General features: G+C 55.4%; 7 protein-coding genes across 7 annotated transcripts; 3 read left to right on the top strand and 4 right to left on the bottom strand.

Annotated features, from left to right (window-relative positions):
• Positions 1–2,491: 2,491 nt before the first annotated feature.
• Positions 2,492–5,717, top strand: CGCS363_v010276 (putative transcriptional regulatory protein; the record flags this gene model as incomplete). The annotated part of the gene is made up of 4 exons (XM_036642125.1): positions 2,492–3,421; positions 3,503–3,559; positions 4,273–4,753; positions 4,843–5,717. 4 exons carry the CDS (start codon positions 2,492–2,494, stop codon positions 5,715–5,717), a joined length of 2,343 nt encoding a protein of 780 aa, XP_036493763.1.
• Positions 5,718–7,500: 1,783 nt separating this feature from the next.
• On the top strand, positions 7,501–8,634 carry CGCS363_v010277 (putative 2-hydroxyacid dehydrogenase; the record flags this gene model as incomplete). The annotated part of the gene is made up of 3 exons (XM_036642126.1): positions 7,501–7,541; positions 7,595–8,228; positions 8,287–8,634. 3 exons carry the CDS (start codon positions 7,501–7,503, stop codon positions 8,632–8,634), a joined length of 1,023 nt encoding a protein of 340 aa, XP_036493764.1.
• Positions 8,635–9,231: 597 nt separating this feature from the next.
• On the bottom strand, positions 9,232–10,639 carry SAH1 (Adenosylhomocysteinase; the record flags this gene model as incomplete). The annotated part of the gene is made up of 2 exons (XM_036642127.1): positions 9,232–9,680; positions 9,739–10,639. 2 exons carry the CDS (start codon positions 10,637–10,639, stop codon positions 9,232–9,234), a joined length of 1,350 nt encoding a protein of 449 aa, XP_036493769.1.
• Positions 10,640–13,064: 2,425 nt separating this feature from the next.
• CGCS363_v010279 (Eukaryotic translation initiation factor 3 subunit H) lies at positions 13,065–14,324 on the bottom strand (the record flags this gene model as incomplete). The annotated part of the gene is made up of 3 exons (XM_036642128.1): positions 13,065–13,632; positions 13,701–14,167; positions 14,271–14,324. The coding sequence occupies 3 exons, from the start codon at positions 14,322–14,324 to the stop codon at positions 13,065–13,067; spliced, it is 1,089 nt and encodes a 362-aa protein (XP_036493770.1).
• A 1,065-nt stretch (positions 14,325–15,389) lies between these two features.
• CGCS363_v010280 (UPF0643 protein) lies at positions 15,390–16,087 on the bottom strand (the record flags this gene model as incomplete). Its single annotated transcript, XM_036642129.1, has 2 exons — positions 15,390–15,603; positions 15,651–16,087. The coding sequence occupies 2 exons, from the start codon at positions 16,085–16,087 to the stop codon at positions 15,390–15,392; spliced, it is 651 nt and encodes a 216-aa protein (XP_036493081.1).
• Positions 16,088–17,635: 1,548 nt separating this feature from the next.
• CGCS363_v010281 (putative mitochondrial carrier) lies at positions 17,636–18,770 on the bottom strand (the record flags this gene model as incomplete). The annotated part of the gene is made up of 3 exons (XM_036642130.1): positions 17,636–18,402; positions 18,488–18,668; positions 18,753–18,770. 3 exons carry the CDS (start codon positions 18,768–18,770, stop codon positions 17,636–17,638), a joined length of 966 nt encoding a protein of 321 aa, XP_036493080.1.
• Positions 18,771–20,134: 1,364 nt separating this feature from the next.
• Positions 20,135–22,638, top strand: CGCS363_v010282 (GMP synthase; the record flags this gene model as incomplete). Its single annotated transcript, XM_036642131.1, has 15 exons — positions 20,135–20,225; positions 20,278–20,393; positions 20,443–20,593; positions 20,652–20,729; positions 20,777–20,890; positions 20,993–21,393; positions 21,514–21,608; positions 21,657–21,725; positions 21,781–21,817; positions 21,878–21,913; positions 21,988–22,127; positions 22,180–22,283; positions 22,342–22,380; positions 22,431–22,568; positions 22,619–22,638. 15 exons carry the CDS (start codon positions 20,135–20,137, stop codon positions 22,636–22,638), a joined length of 1,629 nt encoding a protein of 542 aa, XP_036493083.1.
• Positions 22,639–25,065: the final 2,427 nt, after the last annotated feature.

A 25,065-nucleotide genomic window follows, 5' to 3' on the forward strand; every position in this document is an offset into this window, starting at 1 on the left:
ACCCAAGGCATGGCTTGGCGCCGTTTTCTTATTCCACGCGGCTGGCATTTCCCTACCAGGCTCACCGTAAACTCACCTTGACTCGAGTCCCATCTTTCTCTTCTACTCCCTGGTAAAGCTTGGTCCGTTCACCAACCATCAACACGTTAAATCTTGACCTTTATCCTTTCATTGGTCTTGTTCTCTCCGGCCCTCAGTGGTTTGCAAGTACGGATACTCGTACAAATGCAGATGAAAGCCTAGGCATTTCCGATGCACCTAGGGATTCCACTTCTTCACCGCGCCCACCCACTCTGCTCCCGCCGGCGCACTTGATCTCGAACGGTCCCCTGCAATGGCCGACACAGTCGAGTTGACCCTGACCCATCTGGCCTCTCAGGAGGCGCGGCTCTCTCCACCGTCCTGGGAACAGGTACCGGACGGAACGACAAACAGACAACGGGCACACGACAGGCATTGCATGCACCCAGCCAGTGATCCAGGGCGCGCAGGCACAGGACAGGCACAGGCACAGGCACAGGCACAGGGCCGCAAACCGTTCCCCTTCCCCTCCCCTCGTCGACTAGGAACAGGCCCATATCGAAGCGATTATTCCAGGCCCCAAACTCGCTCCACGCTGCCGGCCCGTCAACTGCGCCCTCGCCTGTACTTTCCGAGCAACTCGACCTCCCTGCTCTCAGTAGCACTGGGTAAGGTACTTCTGTTGCCAGTCCGAGCCAGCCTGAGCCTGAGCCTGAACTGACGTCCGCTACGGATACCTGAGCCTGCCTCTCTCAGTCTCTCTGCCTGAACCTGAGCTTGAGTGAGCCCATAACGGAGAACCAGCAACAACTCCCCCGTAAAACGCACCCTTGGGCATGCAGTGCTTGACGGGACACCTCCTCTTTTTCTTCCTCCGTCAACCACGTCCCTGAAGTTGTCGGACCGTGGATGTTCTGGAAGGCATGTATGTACAAGTATCCGTACAGTGAGAGTGAGGTAGGTGCAGGACATGTCCGTTCATATCCCTCCCTGGTATATACAAGAGAAGAGAACAGAGTACGAATCGCCCCTTCTCGTTCTGCCGCCTTGGAGACCCACCCGCACCAATATCTCACCAATCCCAACCAATACTTGGAACAGCTTTCTCGAAGGTACCTTGCCTGCACATTTTCAGCTCGAGGTACCTTGCCCGACGTGAGTACCTACGTAGAGGTGCCAGTGCAGTGTGTACAGAGACACCCCGATCACCCCTTGGCCCCTCCGCGCTGTGTGTGCTCGCGTGGGAAACAGCCTATTCTCACCTTACCTACTGCATAGAGGTACCTAGAGCTTTTTGCACTGGCTGTACCTACGCTGAGATGCACTGCACTGCACTGACTGGCTGGCTGGCTGGCGTGGTGGTCCGTCCATTGACATTGTTGGCGACCTTCCCTGCGCGCTAAGGTACCGACGGGACGAGTCCCTTCATCCAGCCCAGTATCCGTACCCGTCCCGTCGCGCGCAAGGAAGGAAAGGTAAAAAAAAAAAAAAAAAAAATTGTGCAGCTCCAACCAGCTTCCTTCCTTCCAGAGTTCTCAGACTCCACGTCCACACGTCCACGTCCATCCAGTCCAATCCACTCCTCCAGTCGCCAGTCGCCAGTCGCCCAGGACCAGTCCAGTCCAGTCCTTCTCTCGGCCGACAACCCACCACACTCCGCGCCCCCGACAGCACCTCTCCCGTCTCCATAGGTTAGGTTGTTTGGCAGTTTGCACATACGATTTGCACATCGTTGCATATCGGCGGCCTTGTCTACCTACCTTGCTGCGTTGCTTTGCTTTGCCTTGCCTTGCGTATCCGTACCCAGCGTTGCGTTGCCTCCTTGGGCCCAGTCCCGTCTCCTCCTCCTCCTCCTCCTTACGGGGTCACTCGCTCGCTTCTTCTCTTGTTCCGACGACCTGACCTTGCTTCCGCGCCGCACCGCACCCGCATCGCGCTGTCTTTGACGACACCCCCATCCCGAGACCACCAAGCGACAAGCAACCTCCTCCTGCTGCTCCTCCTCGTCGACACCGCGAGACCTCCTCCTCGCTTCGCACACACCCACCGACCCCCCTACGCGTACCCTTCCTCCTGCTGCTGCTCCTCCGCACCCCCTCCCGCTCCTCTCCCAGGCCTAGGCATAGCATAGCAGCAGCAGCAGTGGTGGTGGTGGACAAGCAACAGAGAGACCACCACACGCGAAAAAATCTCTCGAGGCGCGCCGCTCTCTCTCGCTCGCTCGCTGTACAGGGACCACCACCTCACGGCACAAGGCACAAGGCACGCACACACACACACTCTCTCTCTCTCTCTCACACTGGCTAGACACGCTCACAGCACCTCCTTCTCCTCCTCCGCAGCTCTCCCGTCACCCTTTCTCCTTCTCTGCCCAGGGTGTCGCGCATCCACGCATCCATACACGCCTCCTCCCCTGGTCTACCTCAGAAATCCAATCGTGGCTCCATAAAAATTTCTAATTAAAATCGAAATGGCTCAAGAAGACAGCCCAAGCATCAGCACCAGCACGAGTGCCAGCACTGCAACAAGCGTGCCTGTACCTGCTCCTGCTCCTGCTGCTGCTGCTTCTGATCCTGCTCCTGCCTCTACCGAGACTACTGCTGCTACAGCTCCCGCGTCTGTTGCGCCTACGCCTACACCTACGCCTACAGCTACAGCTACAGCTACAGCTGCTGCGCCTGTACCCTTACCCGTCTCGGCCTCTGATGCCAACGACGTCGTCGCTTCCTCGACAACCTCTACTAATTCTGTCCCTCCCCCGACCACCTCGACCTCACCTCCTCCTCCTCCTCCTCCCTCCGCGACCCCGACCCTCAACTCGACCCCGACTGCCCCTACCGAGACGACGTCCACTGCACCTGCGAACGCGTCCGCGACCGCTTCTGCACCGGCGCCCGTCACTGCGACTGCGACTGCGAGTGCTCCTCCTCCCGCGTCTGCGCCTGCTCCTTCCGCCGTCGCTCCTGCGCTTCCTACCCACCAGCAGAACGGTGACGCGAGGGCGTCTTCGTCGCCCGCCATGGCCAACAACCAGCCGCCTGGCCACCCGAGGAGCTACCCGAGCCCGAACAACTTCCCCTCTCCCATGCCGCAAGGCCAGTACGCCTACCACCAACCGACCCAGCCTCCTCCCGATCCCTATCGAGCCAGTCCTGGCGCGCCTGTTCCCTCTCTCCCGAGCATGAAGAGTCTCGATCACCACTACCCCTCGGCCGCGCCGCAGCACCAGCCTATGCCCATGCAGATGCCAATGGCTCCCAACGCCGGCATGCCCTACTACCTGCCCCCGGGCGTCCAAAACCCATACTTGGCGCAGGATATGAACAGCATGCGCTATGCTCTCCCGCCAGGCCACCACCACGATCCTAGACTGATGCGCGGTCCCGGAGGTCCCAAGAAGGTACGTTACGGAGGTTACGGGTGGTTGATAGTCGTCACAAGTTGGAACTTGAGCTGACGACTGGGTTTTTCTGTTTTCTAGGAGATTAAGCGCCGGACGAAGACGGGTTGCTTGACGTGTCGCAAGCGTCGCATCAAGGTTAGTAGTGTGATTTTCCATGACATGGTTTTTTTTCTCCCCTCCCTTCACATCTCGCCGCGGCGCATTGCGCCTGCACCGCAATTGGGGAATGTTCGGGGGCTCGTCAGTGGCACCCAATTGAGGAAAGAGGAAATGCGCGAGGCAGAGTGAAGAAACAAACTTTACGATAAGCGAACCGAGTCGTGGTTTCGCGGGAAAAACGGTCGCTTGAATGTCGCTTCTCGCTTGACTTGGAGCTACTGCGAAGCGAGGAGCCATGAACCACGTCCGCGTCCCGGGATCGCGCCCGCCCGCGCCCGCGCCCGCAGGGAGGAGCAATCTTCCGTTCCTGCAGAAGAACCTACCGCACTGCACCCGACACCGCCAACGCCAAACGCCAATGCCAATGCCCGCCGCGCCCACAGCACGTTTCGGCTGGTCTCGCGTCGCGTCGCCTCACCTTATCCTCACCTCACCTCACCTCACCTCACTTGCAGTCGCAGCCCCTCTCCGACCGGCTCCGATCGGCGTACCTACTTCTTAGCCTCACCGACTACCTTACCCTATCGCCGCTGCCTTACCTCATCCATCCCACTTCATTCCTCAATTGACACCGACACCGACTCTCACCGACAAGGCATCCCATTCGCACACGTCCCCAATCGCCGCACTTTGATTCATTGCATCTATTCGTTAATTTTCTCTGCACTCAAACTAACCAACCCCATCAGTGCGACGAGGCGCATCCCACTTGCAACAACTGCAAGAAGTCCAAGCGCGAGTGCTTGGGTTACGACCCAATCTTCAAACAGCAGCCTGGTCCTTCCGCCATCCAGCCCGCGCCCAATACCCAGCGCGTGCCGACTCCGACCATCCCGTCCGTGCCGTCGTCCGTCCCTCCGACGGTTCCCACCGTTCCGTCGACGCCCGCTGCCCCGGCTCCCGTGTCCGTCGCCTCGTCCAACCCATACGGCAACCAGCCCGCGGTCCTCCCCAGCTCATATAACGCCACCGTCGCATCCTCTCACGCACCGCTGGATCCCGCTCTGTCTTCGGCAGCATCAAGCGTCAAGGCTGAGCCGAACTCGTACGATTTCGCGGCCCCGATAGATCCGGCTCTGCAAAGTCTACCCGCTCAGGCCACCATCTCCTCGACGCATCATCAGCCGTTCTCGGCCGAGCAAAGGGCAGGCTTCGACAACCATCTCAGAGGTGCGACCCTCCCGCAGTTATTGTACATTCCTTGCTCTCTTTCAGCGTTGCTCTGCACTCATGGCTGTGTGCTAACACGAGACTTGTAGTTACAAAGATGAAAATCGATGAGCTCATCGGCCTCCTGGGCCCTGCTGCTCCCACCCAGGAGATTGCCCTCACCCCGGAGATTTTCGGCGAAATCATCAGCATTTACAACGAGGTGTACGCCGTCGGCCTTCAATCCTTCTTCGAAACCAACTGGTTCCATGCCAAGGATGCTCAAGGCAAATTCGCTCTCGAGCACAACCAGCCAATCATCAGCCAATTCGCATCCTTCGTCAAAGTCCTTCAGGCCGTCCCCGCCAATGACCACACTCAGATGGCCCATTCTGGAGTTCTCGAGGCCCGGTTGATCTGGGCCCTCGCCAGCATGCCATGCAGCGGTGCTACCATGACGGCCAACACGGATGCGAAATTCTTGCCCTCTCCCGAGGATCTGACGGAAGCTGCCAATAGAGTCAGGGTCTTCGAGACACTTCTCTCCGGCGACTTCCTGCCCTCTAACCCCCTCGCACCTCCCGTCCCCGACGCCAACCCGCATCGCCAGCAGGAGTTTGAGTTTTGGCACAACCTTGCTCAGTACCTGTGCCATCACGATGCCGCCAAGCGCGACGAAATCCTTGGCAATCTCCGGCTGCAACTGGGTGGCAGAGAAAACCGTGATCTCATCTACTCGATTGCCATCTCCCGCGAGATCTCCCCAAGGGTTGAACCAGGCTTTGAGAGGAATATTCCCCAGCACATGGACGAGTCCGACCCTAAGAACCGGCTTTACGTGGCGAACAAGTTTATTCAAGATGAGGCGCAGGTCACAGGAGGAACGACAAATATTGTCCGCCGTTTCAGTGAGATCGCCGTTCGATCTTTCATCAGCCCGGGTGTCAACATTGCGAGGGGCTCAGCCATCCCAGGACAGCAATAATCAGTCACGCGACCGGTTGTCCTCCATCTTTCAGCATCGAACTCTGCAGCATTTTCCAGGCTCAAAGGGTGAAGGGACCCAAAAAAAGTTTTGTGTGTGTGTGTGTTTTTATGGCGTTGAAAGGGGAGGGAAGGAAAGCATTGTTTTTCAATCCTTTGATTTTCATTTCCTTTCTCCTTTGCATGCGGGCGGCACCGCGCCGCTCGTCCCCCTAGTATATTTCACGGCCGATGGCATTGTACTGTACAATATGTCCAACTAAAATTAGTGGTATTCAGGCATGGCGGTGCGGGTCTGGCGAAAAGAAAAAACGGTGGAGAGAAGGAAGTGTGAGGTTGAGCATTGGGAATGGTTGAGGGCAGGTTTTTTGTCCAAAGACTCCTTGGGCGAGCCGGATCTTGGGTCTGGGTGAGCCAGAGCTCTGTACGATTATAGACAAGTCCCTGGTCCCTTATTGGGTAGACCAGCATAACTAAAACAATAACAAAGTTGCATACAGGTCGGGTCCCAGCTCCGTGTGATGAGGATATCATTAGCAAGCGTTGCTGCGTCTGGCATCCTAGGATGGACTGGCTCATATGACATGTAGTGGGCTCGCAGTAGGGAACGGGAAAATGACCCAAACGCCAGCTGAAGACGAGACGATGATTCCCGATATTGGTGTTGCATGGCCGAAACGAATGGTATCCCCTAACTCACAGGGAAAACACCACAGCATCGATGGCTGCATGTCAGCGACGCAACAACAGGCCCGGCCCAAGGCGGAAGGCTTCGCCGGTCCGAAACCCCGGTGAGAGAGCTGGTCCAACGGCCCATTCGGGGGACTCTGCAATGTTCAACTCTGACGACCCAACCCTCGGGAATGTGCCTTGCAATTGGCCCGATATGGAAGTTGATTACGCAGGGGTTGAAGACGGTAGCGAGAGGTACCATCAAGACGGTACACGGCAAACGGGCTGCGATACCGGCCGGCGTACCGGGCGCTTGGCCACTGACCACCCGGCCGAGACAAATCTCACCGGATAAGAGTCTTGGATAAGATTCTTGGGGTCTTGGGAGACCTGGGCCTCGAAGCAGGGCCATCAGCGGTAATTGGACGGCTTCTTGCTGTGATGGAATGGGAATAATACTGAGTGCTGACTTGGCTTTCTCCCCGATTCATCTTCCAAGCCGTTGAGATAGACCGCGACGAATTGGAATAAGTCCATGGATAAGATCGGTACTGATGAAGTCTCTGCTTCGTTGCGATTTTCGTCCAAGTCATAATCAGTAGGTTCCATTCCTTCTTTACAAACACATAAGAACAGCAACACACCTCAACCTTCCAAAGTGTCAAGTCCGCCCTACACCTACCTAAGGTACCTAGGTATCACACTCACCAACCCGAGTCCCCCAATTGAGTTCACCCCACCGACAATCCCCCTCCCCCACCTTCCAAGTCGGACCCTCCGCCTTGAGCAGGTCACCCCGCGCCGGCGCCGGTTCTTGGAGGGGCAGCTGTGTAGTGAGAACATCAACATCATCATCATCGCTGCATCGCTTGTATCTCAACTTTTTGGCCCCTACAACTCAATCCTCTGGCCTTGGTATGTTGTCACCGATACACTTCAGAAAGGTGCAAATACTGACCATTCCCAAGGTCAAATCCTTCCACTTTGTCAAGCCCACTGCGTATGTAAACTCATCGCGTCGAGCTTTCTCAGACACCATTCACACCCGTACTCCTCCCAGAGCTTCAGTCACACAGCATCCAATCCATTTACCCAACGCACGCCTCGCAACAATGACGAAGCCAAAGGTCCTCCAGCTCGGCAAGATCGAGCAGTAAGCTTCTCTCCCCTCATAATCCGCATCCAACCTCAACTGACACCCTCCAGCGCCCACGAGTCCTGGTCCTCGCTCGGCACCGTCGCCGACATCATCACCCCAAAATCCACCTCCCGCCCCGAGTTCCTCCAAGAATGCGCCTCCGGCGCCCTCGACGGCGTCGTCGCAATCTACCGCACCTTCTCCAGCGTCAAGATAATCGGCAAGATCGACGCCGAGCTCGTCGCCGCCCTGCCCCCCTCCGTGCGCTTCATCTGCCACAACGGCGCCGGCTACGACCAGATCGACGTCGCCGCCTGCACACAGCGCGCCCCCACGCCCCTCCTCGTCTCCAACACGCCCACCGCCGTCGACGACGCCACGGCCGACATCAACGTCTGGCTCATGCTCGGCGCCCTCCGCAACCTCAACGCGTCCATCCTGACGCTGCGCGCGGGCAAGTGGCGCGGCAGCCCGCCCCCGGCCCTCGGCCGCGACCCGCAGGGCAAGGTGCTGGGCATCCTCGGCATGGGCGGCATCGGGCGCAACATGGCCAAGAAGGCGCGCGCGTTCGGCATGAGCGTGAGGTACTACAACCGCACGAGGCTGTCGGACGACCTGGAGAAGGACGCCGGCGCCGAGTACGTCGACTTTGACACGCTGCTGGCCTCGAGCGATGTCATTTCGCTGAACCTCCCCCTCAACGTAAGTCATCCGTCTATTCCCCATGTTTGAAAGATGCCACTAAACAAGACGTACGCAGCCGCACACCCGCCACATCATCTCGACCGCCGAGTTCGCCAAGATGAAGAAGGGCGTCGTCATCGTCAACACCGCCCGCGGCGCCGTCATCGACGAGGCCGCCCTCGTCGACGCCCTCAACAGCGGCCAGGTCGGCAGCGCCGGCCTCGACGTCTTCGAGAACGAGCCCGAGGTCCACCCCGGCCTGCTCGCGAACCCGAACGTGCTCATCGTGCCGCACATGGGGACCTACACGCTCGAGACCACCGTCAAGATGGAGGAGTGGGCGATTGGCAACGTGCGCCGCGCCGTAGACGAGGGCAAGCTGAACAGCGTGGTGCCGGAGCAGAAGACTGTTGCTGGTGCTTAGACATGAGTGAGAGACTGGCTTTATGAATTCGTAATGAGACTTGGCGCATCGTTCATGGTAACATAGACTCCAAGCATTGGTTCATCGCACCACCAGACAACTCTGTGGCTTCTAGATGTTGCCACAACTGCAAAGACTCGCAGATTCAAGGCTCACTGAGACATCACCATCAGAAGTGTCACATTGCACACAATTACAAGTTCTCAGAGGACAACATATATTGTCTATGCCGGGCCACGGTTGACGGGCCCTAGTCCTAGAGTTGATCTACCCTTAACCCCTATATCCCATCCGGGGGTTGAGTCCCATTTTCCCAAATTCGGGCCGCAGAAAACAAATACAAATGCCATGGTCTGGGGAATCACTATTCACAAGCCAACGCCTATTTTTTGTTGAAAAATCTCGCAGCCAGGCCCCCCAACTTTTTTGAGTTCCAGCCCGTAACCGCCCCCAACCGAGATTCCCTTCCCAGATGTGTCATGCAAGTCATGCTGTTGAGAACACACATTGCCAAATGTTATGGTGTAAGCTCGTTGAAGTCATTAATCGGAGTGTTGAAATCCAACTTTCGAAGATTGGATATTAAAGAGAAAACGCTTAGTAGCGGTAGATGTCGCTCTTGTAGGGACCCTCGACGGTGAGGCCGAGGTACTCAGCCTGGACCTTGGAGAGCTCGGAGAGCTCGACGTTGCAGTGGGCAAGGTGGAGTCTGGCGACCTCCTCGTCGAGAACCTTGGGGAGGACGTAGACGCCGACCTCGAGCTTGCCGGACTTGGCGAACTCGACGTACTTCTGGCCCCAGGCAGCGTCACCGGACTTGTACAGCATGATCTGGGCAAGGACCTGGTTGGTGAAAGAGCAGGACATGACGAAGGAAGAGTGGCCGGTGGCACAGCCAAGGTTGACCAGACGGCCCTCGGCGAGGAGGATGATGTGGCGGCCGTTCTTCATGAGGAAGCGGTCAACCTGGGGCTTGATGTTCTGAACGCTCTGGGCGTTGGCCTTGAGCCAGGCGACGTCGATCTCGATGTCGAAGTGGCCAATGTCTGTGGAACAAGCGGTTAGATGGATGATTAATGCGTGGGCTGCTTCAGAAGTACTTACTGCAGACAATGGCGTCGTTGGGCATGGCCTCGAAGTGCTGGGCAGTCAGAATGTCACGGCAACCAGTGGTGGTGACAAAGATCTGACCCTGGGAAGCGGCCTTCTCCATGGTGGTGACCTGGTAGCCGGCCATGGCAGCCTGGAGGGCGTTGATGGGGTCGATCTCGGTAACGAGGACGCGAGCACCCATGGTGTGCAGAGCCTGGGCACAGCCCTTGCCGACATCACCGAAACCAGCGACAACGGCGACCTTGCCGGCAACCATGACGTCGGTAGCACGCTTGATACCGTCGATGAGGGACTCACGGCAGCCGTACAGGTTGTCGAACTTGGACTTGGTGACGGAGTCGTTGACGTTGATGGAGGGGACGAGGAGCTTCTTCTCCTTGAGCATGCGGTAAAGGTGGTGGACACCGGTGGTGGTCTCCTCAGAGACACCGTAGCAGTCCTTGAGCATCTCGGGGTACTTGTCGTGGACGAGGTGGGTCAGGTCACCACCGTCGTCGAGGATCAGGTTGAGCTTCTTGCCATCCTTGAAGGCAAGGAGCTGCTGCTCCAAGCACCAGTTGTACTCCTCCTCAGACTCGCCCTTCCAGGCGAAGACGGGGACACCGGCGGCGGCAATGGCAGCAGCGGCGTGGTCCTGGGTGGAGAAGATGTTGCAGGAAGTCCAGGTGACCTCGGCACCGAGAGCAGTGAGAGTCTCGATGAGGACGGCAGTCTGGATGGTCATGTGCAAGCAACCGGCGATACGGGCACCAGCGAGGGGCTGGTCGGCGGCGTACTTGGCACGGGTCTGCATGAGACCGGGCATCTCGTTCTCGGCGAGCTCGATCTCCTTGCGGCCGAAGGCAGCCAGGGACAGGTCGGCGACCTTGAACTTGTGGGCGGGAGCAGCCATTGTGATGTTGATTTGTGGTATTGGTGGGAAGGGAAAGAGGTGGATGGGGAGGATAGGAGATGGAAGGAAAGAAGAGAAAGGGAAATCAGAACTCTGATGGACGGGGGGAGAAGGAGAAGAAAAAGACTTTGGAGGGGTCGAGTCCGGAAAGGGAGCAGGGCGGTGAGTGTGAGTTCTGCGTTGTCCGGACGGAAATTTCTGCTGGGTGTGCTTGGGATTGGACTTGTCGCTCGCTGGTCGGCGTTGCGCGGTGCCTGGACAATACCTACCTACCTTACCTTTGCGAGTGGTGAGTGGTGACTGGAGGGAAGGAGGGGGAGGGGTGAGGTGGGAGGGGCATCGCACCGTGTTGGAGGGGGGACACTGGACCTCAGCCAGAGGCGGGGCAAAAAAGTTCAACCAGGTGCAGCAGGTGCAGCAAGTGTGGCAGGTGAGGTGGGGTTCCAGCGCCTTCCTCTCCCTGGTTGAGACCTTCCATTGAGATGGGAAAGAGGGAGAGGCCGAGAGGATGGAAGAGACTTTGGGAGCTGACACGGCAGCCGCGATAGCAAGAGGTACATCCAAGCTATCGACTCGATGATCCGACACCACTTTTTGCAATGTACGCAGTACATAGTAGACGTCCAGGGGCCCCTTCCCCTTCATGCCCCGCCACTGCCTCTGTCTCTCACTCTCCACGTCTCTACATAGTACCTACTCTACCTACCTAGGTACGTCCTCCGGACCTTTCACTCGAGGAGGAACCCAAGGGACCTTTTGCATTCTCGGCAAAGAACAGACAGACAATGGCCATGTCTGACTTCAAGGCTCACTTACAATGGCACCAATGCCTCCTGGAAGGGAAGACTGAACGAAGGGCTGGCTCAGCTCATTCCCAACTGCCCTGTGTGCCTATGCAAAACTCGTCAGGATTGGATGAGGAGGTTCCAATTCGACCCCGCGCGTGCCTGGTGCCGCTGTCTCATCCAACGTCAACTCAATTGGTGTTTTGGATTTTTTTCCTCTGCCTCTACGTCTACCTGGCACCTAAACCGTTCAACAAGCCACCACATGGAAAGGGATGGCTAGGCCCAAGGGAGCAAGCTTGGAATGAGCTTCCTCCGCCACCCGCAGAGCTCACTCAAGTAGCTCTGTTAACGTGCAACCGTGCTGAATTGGAGCTTCGTTTTTTATCAGTGCTGATCGGAACAGCTCCAGCATCCCCAACCCGGGGCCGACCTGCTCGGAGGTAAGGTGAGGTAAGGTTAGGTCGGGTAAAAAATTTGAAGAGGCCGGCCAAGCTCACGTACTTGCAGCCTTACTCGTATTGTTGCCCGGCCACATGCAAATTCGATAGGCCACAGGTACCTCGTGAACCCTGATGGGGTCCATCTGGACAGCCATTTTGTGATTAAGCCTAGAGCCCACAGCCCACCTAGAGCTTTGCCCCTCCTCGCCCATGGCACTGCACTCGGGACTGCGAGGTGTACTATGCAGTAAGTACTTCTTCACTTGGGAGCATCAGTCCAGACCTGCGTGCCGCCGAGACTCGATCTGAGAGGTCAACCCAACCATTCAAAGTCCCTTTTGTTTCCCCTTGTTTTACCGTTTTCACGCGCTAGTCTCTTTCCAGTGTGAAACCCCTCGAAATTGCCCCACCATGCCTCGGGCAACACGCACCACCTACCTCCTCTCGACTGAGTTTCCCAGGAACTCAACACGGCCATGCGAATCATGCAAACCTTCCTTGAGGACGTGCTATGTAGTGTTCACTCACGTTGTAAAGAGGCTACCGTGGCACCAAGTAACACATCCTACCTTTAGTGAAGTACCTTGAAGCACAGTAACATGGGACGGTAAGGCGAACTGAGGCTTCTGACGCCGACCGGTCCGGCCAAACTTAAGTGGTAAATCATCATGTTCAACTTCTCTGTCTGACGTACTCTCTGGACGCAATACAGGCGCCAACCTCGACGTCGAAGCTATCTAGAACTTATGACTTGCCGAGATATAACGTGCGTGCTCTGGTTTGCACCATTATACTTCCCCCAGGATCAACATGCCCTTTCCGTGCCATGGCCTCGTCTGCCACCAGCCCTTTACTCCCAGTTGCCAACAACAACAACTCCCTGGCCAGCTTCAGCCAGCAGAGAACCCAAGGGAGAGGAATTGAACCGTCGCTTTGGTATGCAAGAAAAACATCGAATATCGACTCGATACACTCTGCCTGGGACTAATTACCGTAACGCCGTTTCGAATGCTTGATCCGCTTCCCAGATCATTCATCATTCCCAGAACACCCGTTCTCTAAGGTAAGGTAATCAACTCTTCTTTTTTGTCTTTGCCCTTCCCCTCGACCCTTTGTTCTTCTTGAATCCGTCGTATCCGATTCGCATACGATGACACCGACAACCGAGCCTGCCACTGCCCCTTTTCCTCACGCCTCCTAAGCGTGCTTGGGCAGCAGGTTCTCCCTGACGGCGAACATCTTGGCGCTGATGTTGGCCGTGAATCCGTCCACCTGCTTGCTGTACTGCTCCACCTGCTTCGCGTTGAGCATGCCCTCCAACCGGCTGGGCTCCTGGGGGAGCTTGAACAGCCTCTGCCACTCATCCTCGGGCAGCGGTGTCTGCTTGGCCGCCGCGCGCGCCGCGTTCTCCGCCTTGCGCTTGGTCTGCCACTGCGTGATCTTGGCCTGCTCACGGCCGAGCTGGCGCTGGTAGAACTGGAAGTTGTTGAGGTCGGTGTAGTGCGACTCGATGCTCTCGAGCAGGAGGTCGCACGTCTTCTCAAGGAAGGGGTCTATCGACAGGTCGAGGTTGTCCACCGAGGGGTGCAGCGGCTGCTTGATGGGGTCTTCGCGCAGGTCCGACAGAGAAGTGGGGGGCTCGATCTTGTCCTGCTGGGGGATCTGGGGGAGCTGGTGCAGGAAGGACGTCAGGAGGTGGGTGTTGTGGACTTCGACAGGGAGCTCGGCGAGAATGTCCTTGAAGGACAGCTTGGACTTCTGCAGGCTGTGACGGAGACATGTGTTAGCAAACGTGACCTTGCCATGAAATTCGCGCGGTGCTCCATATCGTACCTCTCAGTGGTGAACTTGTTCTCCTTGTAAGCCTCCATGAAGGTCGGGGTAAGCTTGAAGGCGCGCAGGCTGAGGGAGCCCTGGGAGCTGCGGCTGACGTCGTGGACGAGAGCGATGGTGCGCTCGTTCTCCTTCTGGTAGTGGAACTGGTTCTCGATGAAGCTGAGGTTGACGAAGTTGCCCATGGCAGCAGAAGTGTACCAGCCGACGTTGTTGGCGTCGACGTTGACCTCCTTCAGGTGCTTGATCATCTCGTTCTGGTAGGCGATGTTGGCCTTCTGGCGGGGAGCGGCGGCAGCGAGGGCAGAGGCGTCGTTCTGGTGGCTGTCGGTGTTGGCGACGTCGACCGTGGGGAACTGGAAGGAGTTGGTGATCTCGAGGACGCCCTCGTTGTCCATGCCAACGATGGCACCGGTAGCGGTCGTGGGGAAGGTCGCAGAGCCATGCTTGACGATTTTCATCACCACCTACGGGCGCATAATGTCAGCGACAGGTGCCCATGTGGCTTTCGGACGTGTGCCACCATCTCGACTGCAAAGGCGAGGTGGGGCAGGATTTGGCAGGACTCACCAGGGCCTCAACTTGGACCGCCTTGAGCGGCACCTCCTTGATAGCATCCGCCATTTTTGCGATACGATCGGGGATTCGTGCAGGAGTCAAAAATTCTGACGGCGTCGGTTCTGCGGCTGCGGAATCGTGGGTGTCGCGATCTTGGCGTCGGGATCGAGGGGCTCGTCGTGATGCGAAATATCGAACTTTTCGCTACAACGAATTGTGGGAGGGATTGTGGGCGCTGAGGGCGGTGGCCAGGGGCAGAATTTGCGGGTGTCTTTCTTCAGTGACTGACGCTGGTTTGCAGTGTGGCCTCCAGGTTCCAGCGGGTGCTGCTTCGCTGCTGGCCTCGAGGACTAGTGTAGTGGCTTATGTAATTCGCGAGCGAGCTCACCCCTCCTTCAGGTTAAGACCACCCCTCAAGACTAGCCCTGCAGCTGTCGAGGACCGCCAGTAGCCGCCACCTCTGGCGCCGACGCCCGCCATCCTTTCCCTCCCACGGTGATCCGTAACAGATTCCACACGCCATGTCCTGAAGGGGAGGGCATCCCACACTTCCCCCCACGCCGAAAGCACTCAATTCGAGTTTAAATTCAACGTCGTCTCATCTCGCCGCACCTCGACCGCTACCCTTCGTCTTCTACTACAAAATGTCCTCCATTTTGTTCGTCTGCTCCTGAGCATCATTTTGCGATATCACTCGGGGGGTGTTCCGTGCCGACCCGGACCCCAAAACGTCGAAGGAATATGGGCAACTCGAACAACTCGACACTTACACCCTGCCCACCACCACTTGGCACACGCTTCACCGAACCTTGGGACGGCGTTCTGTCACAGCAAGCTCTGCTCTGGTCGAAACGATGGCCCGACGACTGTCACAGAAGAGAAAGTCGCGGTAGCAAAGAAGATTTGTCCAAGGCGTCCATGTATTACGCTTACGCTGTCTATGAATTCAACACGTCGTGTGTGGCCGTTACAAACGATGCTACCGAAATGCCCTCCAATCCCATCTACCGTACGCCACCAATGGTCGTTAACTTTGCTCATTTTCCGGCGCGATTGCGACATTCTACCCAAGGTATCCAAACGCCGTCATCAGTTACTTTTCCTCTCGGTCGTCAATCTTTCGAAAACCTTCTAGTCTGTCCAGTCGATAATCTCCCAGCTTTGTGCGCCCTCGTGGATCACCAATCGGTGCCGATCAATCCGCCAGAATGAGTACATGGATGCAGTCGCACGACTTGCTTTGCGGTGAGCAGGGCCATGGCCAGCCTTGACGGCGTCAGGTCTGGACCTCCAAACGCAAGTTGCGAGGTTTCGTCCTTCAGCATCAGGGCTCCCGAACCAGTATCTGCATGCGGTTAGTCGAATTCTTCTTGATTGTAACTTTCTTCATACTTCAAGAAACCCCCAACTTGGTTGGCCTCAGCGTGGGCTGCTTTGTCCAGAACTCCGAGGTCGCCATAGACTGTTGTGGGTGGAATTTGCGAGCGGAACGCCACAATGTAGAAGGAAGTCTCCTTGTACGATTTACCCGTTGTCTGGACAAGGGTTTTGAGTTCGCGCATGACGTCTCCCCAGTTGAAAGATTCGACATAGTCGGCCGTGGCGTAGTCTGCGCGGAGGCATTCCAAGTGAGACAAGGCTCTGGCAAGAAGGGCGTTCTCATTGTCGAGGGTCTCGAGGTCCAGCAAGTGCTCCGGGTCTGTGTATGGCGAGTGGACAATGAATCTGTCGTTGTCGTTGACGTCGACTTCGGCGACGTTGACCACTGCGTTTTCCTTGGTTTGCGGTGCAAGAGGGTCTGTTACCCTGAGGGACGTAACAGCAGTCATTGTGGTTGTGATCCGAGGATGAGCTGAAAGTGTGAATGCCCAAGGCCGGCTAATCCCAAAAGATGTGTTTGTTGGTGATGACTCTGGAAAACCGTCAGGTCAGAAGTGATGCTGCTTGAACAGAAATTCGAGGGCTCTAGGGTATCTTTCAAACAAGATGAGAACGAGCAATAACGAAACAACAAGAGGGTTGAGGACTTCAGAGAGGACTTCAGAGGTGTGGAAATCTGAGAGCGCCTCAACATATAAGAGGATTCCGGAGTCGGGAGTCAGGTACGTCTCGGCAGGGACATCGAGGAAACGTCTTTTGGACACGGGATTGCCTAACCCAAGCCTGGTGGGTCGAGGACTACACCATCGAGCGACTCGGAACGAGTCAAGAACAGCTGACCAACCATCAAAGAAGCGGTGTTCATCCCTCAACCATGTTTGGGAGTCCCCTTCGCATAGCATTTTGCGGCGCGCCGGGCTATGGATCATCTCAAAAAAAATTCCGGCCGCTTGCATGGACGATCGTAGTGCACAGCGATGGCGAAAGAGCGCCAGTCCAAGATTGCGCAATCGCGCGTGGTTCTGATGCCAGAGACGCAATTTCGCGACCTGGACGTGCCGCTATGCAGTCTGCAGTCCGCCATGGATTTGACTTTCAGCCTTTTTTCGTTATTGGGGAACTACGTTCCACGGACAGGCTTCCAGGACTGTTGAGCGCTGGCCAAATAGCCAAAGCAAGCTGCAGGGAACGCCGAGACCACGGCAAGCAAACATTGAGTTGGCAAAAGGGACCAACAAAGATACCGGACGAAAGGCGGCGAGTTGCCGCTTGAACCAGACAGACTTCGCATCAATTTAGGGCGAGAATTCGATGGTCGGAACTGGTCCCCCGCATTCTTCAGAGGCTACGCCGAGCCATGACCGACCGAAACGTCTAGCCGTGCCACTAACACAACGGTCGCGGATATGGAAGACCACTGGCACAAAGATTGCAAGAAACGTGGATTTACAGCACAGGACAGAGATAATGCAGAGCACTCAAGGTGGATGTGCCGTCTCCATTTGTTGATGCCGCCTCGCATCTATTACATGCTGCAGGTTTGCGGTCCCTCTCCCGCCAGGCTGGAGAGTCTCGATTGGTCAGGGTATTTCACCCGGATGACTGGCCTGGGCTACCCCGGGTCCTCCATCCCGTACCCCTGACCGTTGCCACAGATCTTGCGTCTCCGCAGCGCAGGGCAGGGCGGTCTCGGTCTCGACACTGATGTCGGGTCCTGCTGGGGACGTGGACGGGACACACACCGGTCATGATCCACCCCAAAACCCTGCCGCAGCATGATGCCAGACCGTGTTTCGGACCTCTGCTTCCTCTCTCTTTTCCTCTTGCCTCCGACTGATAATGCAGACAGGAACTCTCGACTCACCTTCGGAAGCCACCCTCCATCCCATCTGCCCTTGTTCTATATCTGTACATAACCTACAGCGCACCAACGACACTCAGCCGTCACCGCCTCTTCCACGATGCACCTTGCTGTCCAATGCAACCCCTATCGCCCGTCACAGCCCTCCAACAACTTCCGATTCGTCTTTCCCGCGAGTGAGCCAGACCTTTGACATCTCGTACGTTCCCAGATAAAGCCCGCTGCCTAGCGCCGTCCAGCCGGCTCGCAACAGCCCTCCACGGAAGAGCCCGCGCACGCCGTGCTGCCGGTAGACGTCGCGCGTCACCTCCAAGCTTCCACGGGTTTTCTCTGCCGGCCCTGATTTGCCTGATTGCTGCGACGAACCATTGCCGCCCTCGCCGGCGCTCAACATCATCCGCGTCTTGACAACATCGCTCGGCGTCGTAATCCATGCCGCGAACGCCCCAGCCGCACCTGCACTCGTGCCCGTCACCACCGCCGTCTCGATAAGGCCCTGCTCCTCGCTAGCCGCCGGCCCTTTGGCCCTCGACTCCCAGACGGACGTTCTCACATGCTCAAAGATAGGGAACTGTATCGCCGTGAAGGGGAGATTGCGCGCGACCAACGCCGTGTAACCTGAAAACAGCCGTCTCTGGGCCCCGGAACGTGTGACTTGTCGCAATGCCTCGAGGGACGTTGACTTGCGGCTGCCGCTGCTCCCGCTCCCATTGGCGGGATTTCCAGGGTCCTGTCGTCGCAGCATTTGGGCGTTCTGCTTGATGACTTCGGCCGGTGCAAGGACCAAGCATGATCCCATCTCCGCGACGGCCGAGGCCGAGGCGTGGACAATGGGTTGCGGGACTGAAACCGTGCTGGAAATGGTCTTTTTCATGCTTTCATATGTCGCGAAGAAGATGCCAGCTATGGTTTCCACACGTGATTAGCCGGGTTGCTCCAATCAAGAATATGCTAATTAAGGGGTTAAATGTCGTCTGCGAGCACTCACCGGCTGGCAGAGTTGCGAGGACTACACTTCCGATGCCTTGGTAGAGGCCGCGGAACAGCGGCGCCTGGCTTCCTGGTGAAGATGCATAGGTCTTAACAAAGTCTTGGCTTTGGTACCGGGTCTTGAGCGTGTCAAGAGGGTAGACCAAACAGTCGACAGTGAAGGCTGCGGCAGCGCCCGCCTAGGGTTGCTCTGTGAGTATACTGCAGGCATTCACACGCTCCGTATGGACATGCTCCACGGGCAAGAACTTTCATGCACTTACAGCGTAAATCTCGTACATGTTGTTCAACAGACTTGATTTCTCATCGCCGGCAAAGAATCTCTAGGCAGTCATGGGTTTTCTTGTGCTGGATTGGATGTTGTGGCTTCTGTTTTGCGGTTCTTGTGCTTTCTGGTCCCTCGATTTTGGAATGATGACCTCATAGGCACCCAGCATTTGGGAAACGTCACTACAGCACTTATTTGCGTTTGCCCTTGCCGAAACCCCTGCAAATGCGGCATTTTCGGGCATTCTCACACGCCTTTTTTCGACGTCAATTGACAACGTTTTCGCGAATAACGTAGTGCGTGCAGTATGCGCCCGAGTAAAAAAGATACCTCTAAAATCAGTAAGATCAGGGCAATCGAACAGTACTCTTTTTATTCGCATTCATCGACTTTTCATTTTTAATATTCTTAATTAGCTAAGCGCGTAGGAATTAGGCGAAAATATCCTATTTTTGCGAACTTCGTGAAAACGGACGATTTTCACCTAACTACCTTGGTAAAAATAACGAAAAATGAAAAGTCAATACACGCAAACAAAAAAGATACCAATTAATAGCCTTGATCTCACTGATTATAGCGGTATCTTTTTTATTCGGGCACATACTGCACGCACTGCGTTATTCGCGCTAGAAGTGGGCAAAAACGCGTTTTTTCTCCCCGACCAATGGGGGAAAAAGGGTGCAAGTGGCCTTAGGTTGCAGGGGTTTCAGCAAGGGCAAACGCAAATAAGTGAGGGTCTCGATGTACCTACTTACTCCACAAATTCAATGACTGCTCACTCACTCATCGATTTAGTTTTACTGACTTTCTTCAACCTCACGCCGCTTCATTGGCGCATTGATAACGAGGTTATTCGTACTTCAGTACTCAAAATCTAATCATTTCCACCATCAGTCAACTCTCACAGGAAATCGGGTCTCGCTGTGGTCAGATTTGGTCAAGTGGCCTTGTTCACAACGCACACAAAACAAGCCGCATTTAGTGTCAATCCAAGTCTAAAAAAGACCCAGATCTTGGCAATTGTTCCGTCCCATTGTAGCGGCCGGTGCTAGTTGAAGCGGCCATGGAATTCGACATGAGTTGTTGGTGTGTGAGTGAGGAATTGACTTCGTAATTCACCATGTTCAGCTGAGGAGGGGCGCCCTGGACCTGACAGGGGGTCTGTGCTGTGGCTGAGAACCCCGCGACTCGCGCTGCGATTGCTTATCGCGATAAGAAAAAAAAAATCGGAGGGGCATCGCGGGGTGATTCACAGGCTCTCGCGACGACAACTTTACCCTCGTTGCTGTGTGGACGTTGCTTCAACCACAAAGCCCCGATAGTCTCCGGTCTAGACATCCCTTCAAGCATCTTTTGCGACATCAGTCCTACTCCAAGATGGGTGACATTCTCGAACAGGCGGCGCCGCCGCACAGTCTTTTCGACACGATCCTGGTTCTCGACTTTGGTAGTCAGACCAGTCATTTGAGTACGGCTTCACTCGCCCCGAAATATTCAAATTTCTTACTGAGCCTCCGCAGTCCTTCGTCGTCTCCGAAGCTTCAACGTCTACGCGGAGATGCTCCCCTGCAACACGAAGCTTGCCGACTTGCCTTTTAAGCCTGTCGGAATCATTTTTTCGGGCGGACCGGCTTCCGTAAAGTTCCCGGGCTTCTTTATCGCTGTTGACAAACTAACGGCATCAGGTTTACGATGAAGGCAGCCCGCACGTTGATCCCGCTGTCTTCGACCTCGGAGTCCCCATCCTCGGAATCTGCTACGGATGCCAGGAGATTGCCTGGATCAGCAACCCTGAGAATGTCAAGCGCGGAGATGTCAGAGAGTACGGTCTTGGAAGTGAGTAAATCCGTAGACTATTCTGTGATTATGAATCGGACATCCTAACTTTGAAAAGCTCTCAACATCCAGAAGGTCGGCGGCGCCAACCATATCGATCTTCTTCTCTCCGACCTGGGTGGAGACACCACTGAAGGTGAGCATTATGGTATGATACGGTGCTCATATACTTACACATTGCAGTGATCAACTCTCACTTTGACAAGCTTGTCAAGCTTCCCGAAGGATTCGTCACAATCGGAACTACGCGCAACAGCCCCTACGCCGCCATTGCCCACCAGACCAAGAAGATCTTTGGTGATTAACCCCTTGGCCGCCACGGGCACGTCAATTGATGCGTCAAGCGACATCCTTCAGGCTCACCCATCTGTATGCTCCCCTTTGCTAACAGGTTACTAGGACTTCAGTTCCATCCCGAAATCAGCCACTCCGTCCGTGGAACTGATATTCTCAAGAACTATGCTGTGAAAATCTGTGGCGCTCGTCCTGATTGGAAGATGGCGGAGTTCAAGGAAACTGAGATTGCCCGAATTCGCAAGCTGGTTGGGGACCGCGCCCAGGTCATTGGTGCCGTGTCCGGCGGCGTTGACTCCACAGTCGCCGCCCGTTTGATGACGGAGGCCATCGGCGACCGTTTCCACGCCATTCTCGTCGACAACGGTGTCATGAGACTGAACGAGTGCACCGAGGTCAAGGCGACGCTGAAGGAGCACCTCGGAATCAACCTGACCGTTGTGGACGGAGCTGATCTGTTCTTGGGCCGACTGAAGGGTGTTACTGAGCCCGAGAGGAAGCGAAAGGTATGTTTCAATGTCTACGTTATCATGCTGATACCATTGACTGACTTGAGAAGATTATCGGAGGCGAGTCTTTATCGTGAAAGAACTCGCGACATTTCAGAACTAACAACCTCAACAGAGACCTTCATCGACCTCTTCGAGAAGGAGGCCATCAGAATTGAGGAGGAGGCGAAGCACACCGAGAACGCGGGGCCTGTCAAGTGGTTCCTTCAGGGGTAAGTAGCATCATTCACGTTGAGATGCCGTCGGCTAACTTTGTACAGCACCCTGTATACCGACGTTATTGAAAGTCTTAGCTTCAGAGGCCCATCTCATACCATCAAGAGCCATCAGTATGTTCCCGATCAAAATGACCAATAATGAGCAGTAACTAACGACTTTCCCCAGCAATGTCGGCGGTCTGCCAAAGCGCATGACTGAGGGGGTACGCTCAACGAACATTATAACTCAAGTCACTTAATTCGTGGTGCTGACTGTGGTATAGCAAGGACTTCAGCTCCTGGAGCCGCTCAGAGAGATGGTAATACTCTTGAATCAGGACAAGGCTTCGCAGAAACAAGGCCGTCTGCAAACATCATGCTGATTTTTGTATAGTTCAAAGATGAGGTCCGCGCCATTGGTCAAAGTCTAGGCATCCACCGCGACTTGGTAATGAGGCATCCTTTCCCTGGACCGGGTTTGGCCATCCGAGTCTTGGGCGAAGTCACGCCCGAGCGCGTAGAGATCTGCAGGAAGTTCGTCATCTCCTTTCTCGCTTCAATTAAGATCGTGGCTCACAAACCATAGGGCCGATCATATCTTCATTTCCATGATCAAGGAAGCTGGCGTTTACGACTCCATGTCTCAGGCTTATGCCGCCGTGGATTCAACCAAGAGTGTTGGAGTGCAAGGTAGGAATATTGACCATCAATGCGGATATCACAGACACTGACATCAAACTACCCTCAGGCGACGCCAGAGTCTATGGCTACATCGTCATTCTACGAGGTACTTCTTCCAAACATCTTAACTTGATCTTCGCGGCTAACAGACCGCAGCCGTTTGCTCCGATGACTTCATGAGCGCGGAGCCCTATGAGTTCGACTGGAAGTTGCTTCGTGAGATTTCCAGGCGCATCGTCAACGAGGTCGACGGCGTTTCCAGAGTGACCTACGACACTACCTCCAAGCCTCCTGGTAAGTGCTCTTGTTGGACTCATCGTTTCAGCTGAACTAACAATGACTAGGCACTATCGAGATGGAGTAAGGAGTTCGTTCAACGGATTGATATCATCTAGACAAAAAATATTTCAACTGCAATAGATTTCATGTGCTTCATGCGGCGTCTGATGTTGGTCGGGTGCACGGCCCAGTTTTGACCAAGGGTGCGGTACCTGGCGATCAGCAAATCTTTTCCAACAGCTCAACGTTCTTTTTTCATCTCACTTCATCACCCGATTGTTCAATCATCGTGATTCCATCAGCGTCTGATTTCCCCCGAGTTCCGAATGCCCCTGGCAGCCGGATACGTCCGGGCAAGCAACATTCGGAGAACGAACGGTACTGGAAGACGACTCAATGAGGCACACGTCCACCACCAGCACAGATGTACTCACTGGCCGGCCTCAATCTAACCCCAGACGATCGGAACTCCTCGTTTTCAATTAGGGCGTGTTATGAAGCTCCTGCTCGAAGCTTATGCTCGTATCTACATCATCTTCGCAGACCTACTACATGTCAAGTGTCATTTAGAGTCTGAAGAGTTTGCCAATACCCTTGGCGACGTCGCGAAAGCTTCGGAAGCTCCTCTTCGATGCATCAAGCGATCGGCCGAGGGAAGCATGCCAGCACCAGTTAATACGGAAGACGCTTGCATCGCCGGCTGCGGCTTGCGCTACAGCGGACCGGGACCGCTGTCAGATTCGGTATTGCAGATCTATCCGCGCGGGTTCAACACTATGCAGTGCCACCGCCTTGACACTTCATCCAGGTTTCAAGCCACCCTCTGTCAGAGGGGAGATCTTCGCGACCGAATGAGTCCGTCGAATGTTATTTCTCAAAACACGTTCATGGTTACACGAAACGTGCCCCAGTTTAATTGTTTACCATGTGGTTTTCTCTCGAGGTTTTGATGCAGGCTGGGCGATAGTCTATCAAATTCGGCCGCCCAGCCTGTCGGCTCGGGTTGCGAAAGATGGAAATTTGCCAAGCTGATTTTCCACGAAGGCTTCTAGATCAGCGCCTCCATGTCTCTGTACGCTGTTACGTCCTCGTGGTCTCCGGAGAGTTGCCGCAGACCTCCTTTCCAGAACACATGGTCGTCGAATATTCTATCCGAAGCTTCCGTCGCACTCAGATCACTAGTTTGACGACACAACTGTCAATGAAACCACGAGGAGGCCCCGAAGGCAATTGAGGCTTCGTTGAATGCAACGATGGCGCCGGCTTCCACGCGAGTTGCGTGCGCAAGAAGTCTCCGCCGGGAGATGGCAAGGAGTTAGGCCGTATGACAAGAGTCACGGACAAGACTTGGGGGCAACCAGATCATCGCATTCCATCCCACATTCGACGCTTCCCTTGTGTTCAACCACCACTGGTCGATCAAATTAGCTCAGTTGATGCAGCTGAAAGTGGCCTAGATATTACACACACATGTCGTCGACCTGCCTAATTACGACAATGCGCAGACGCTCCGAAGTTCAGCTGAAGTCAGCCAAGGTCGCAGTTGTTAGCTAATTGAATTACTCGCTTTCATCCTCCACGCGATGTTCCAGTTGCCAGAGGCGTTTTGTAAGTCAGAGCCTCGCAGGAGCGGTTCTTGGCTGACAAAATGCAACTCGTAGCGTTGCCTTGGGATCAGTTTTTTGTCAGCGAAATAACGCCTCTGTGAAGTGTTCGGGCGCCGGCTGTGCATAACGGGAGTGAGAGGAACTCAGCCTCGACAGGTCGGTCAGCCAGCCTTTGGCATCGGTCCCGAAGGACCCCCAAAAACAGGCATCGCGCAGCAGCGCTAAGACTCTTCCCCCGCGTCATCCCCCACTCTAAAGTCCATGTTGATACTCTTGAGGATTCGTGATGGAGGGGTACGGCCCATGGCGGTGGCTTTGGGAAACGTCTCTTACTGGATGGGGCTGACAGCATTTTTGAACATGCCCCTTGCAGTTCTTCAGCCATTCAGCAGCACTCGCACCGGTTGCCTGAGACAGTTTGTGCTACCCAATCTAAAAGCCATTGCTGGATGTGCTACTCTGAGCACGAGGTTGATTGATGTGCAATAGTTTTGGGATGGAAAGGGGGCCAGTGGCTTAGGACAGAACCGGTGTGTCCAATATCAGACGGTGATGTCGGCCGAAACTGGAAGTCATGGCAGGCCAGGCAACCAAACATTTGACCGTCCCAAATTTCAGCTTGGTATTATTAGTTGCATCTTGTTTCCCGTATAAAGTTGAGCTTCATCCCCTCTTTTTGTTTTGTTCAGTCCGGATCATCAAGAGAGCTTCATCAGCATTCACACAACTTAGTCATTCGCTTGATGTCGCCATCGCCAATTTTCACCGAGAGATCCACTCTGACTAGCCCCAGCAATCAAGCAACTCTTTGTACTCACTCTCTTATGCATTGAGTTGCATTCTCGATCTACCCTTGAAAATCCGGGGAAAATAAGCAGTCGACGTTCCTGTCGGTCTCGTCCCGC

This window comes from Colletotrichum siamense (assembly GCF_013390195.1).
Source record: "Colletotrichum siamense strain Cg363 chromosome Unknown KSG_Cg363_contig06, whole genome shotgun sequence".
NCBI classification, from domain to species: domain Eukaryota; kingdom Fungi; phylum Ascomycota; class Sordariomycetes; order Glomerellales; family Glomerellaceae; genus Colletotrichum; species Colletotrichum siamense.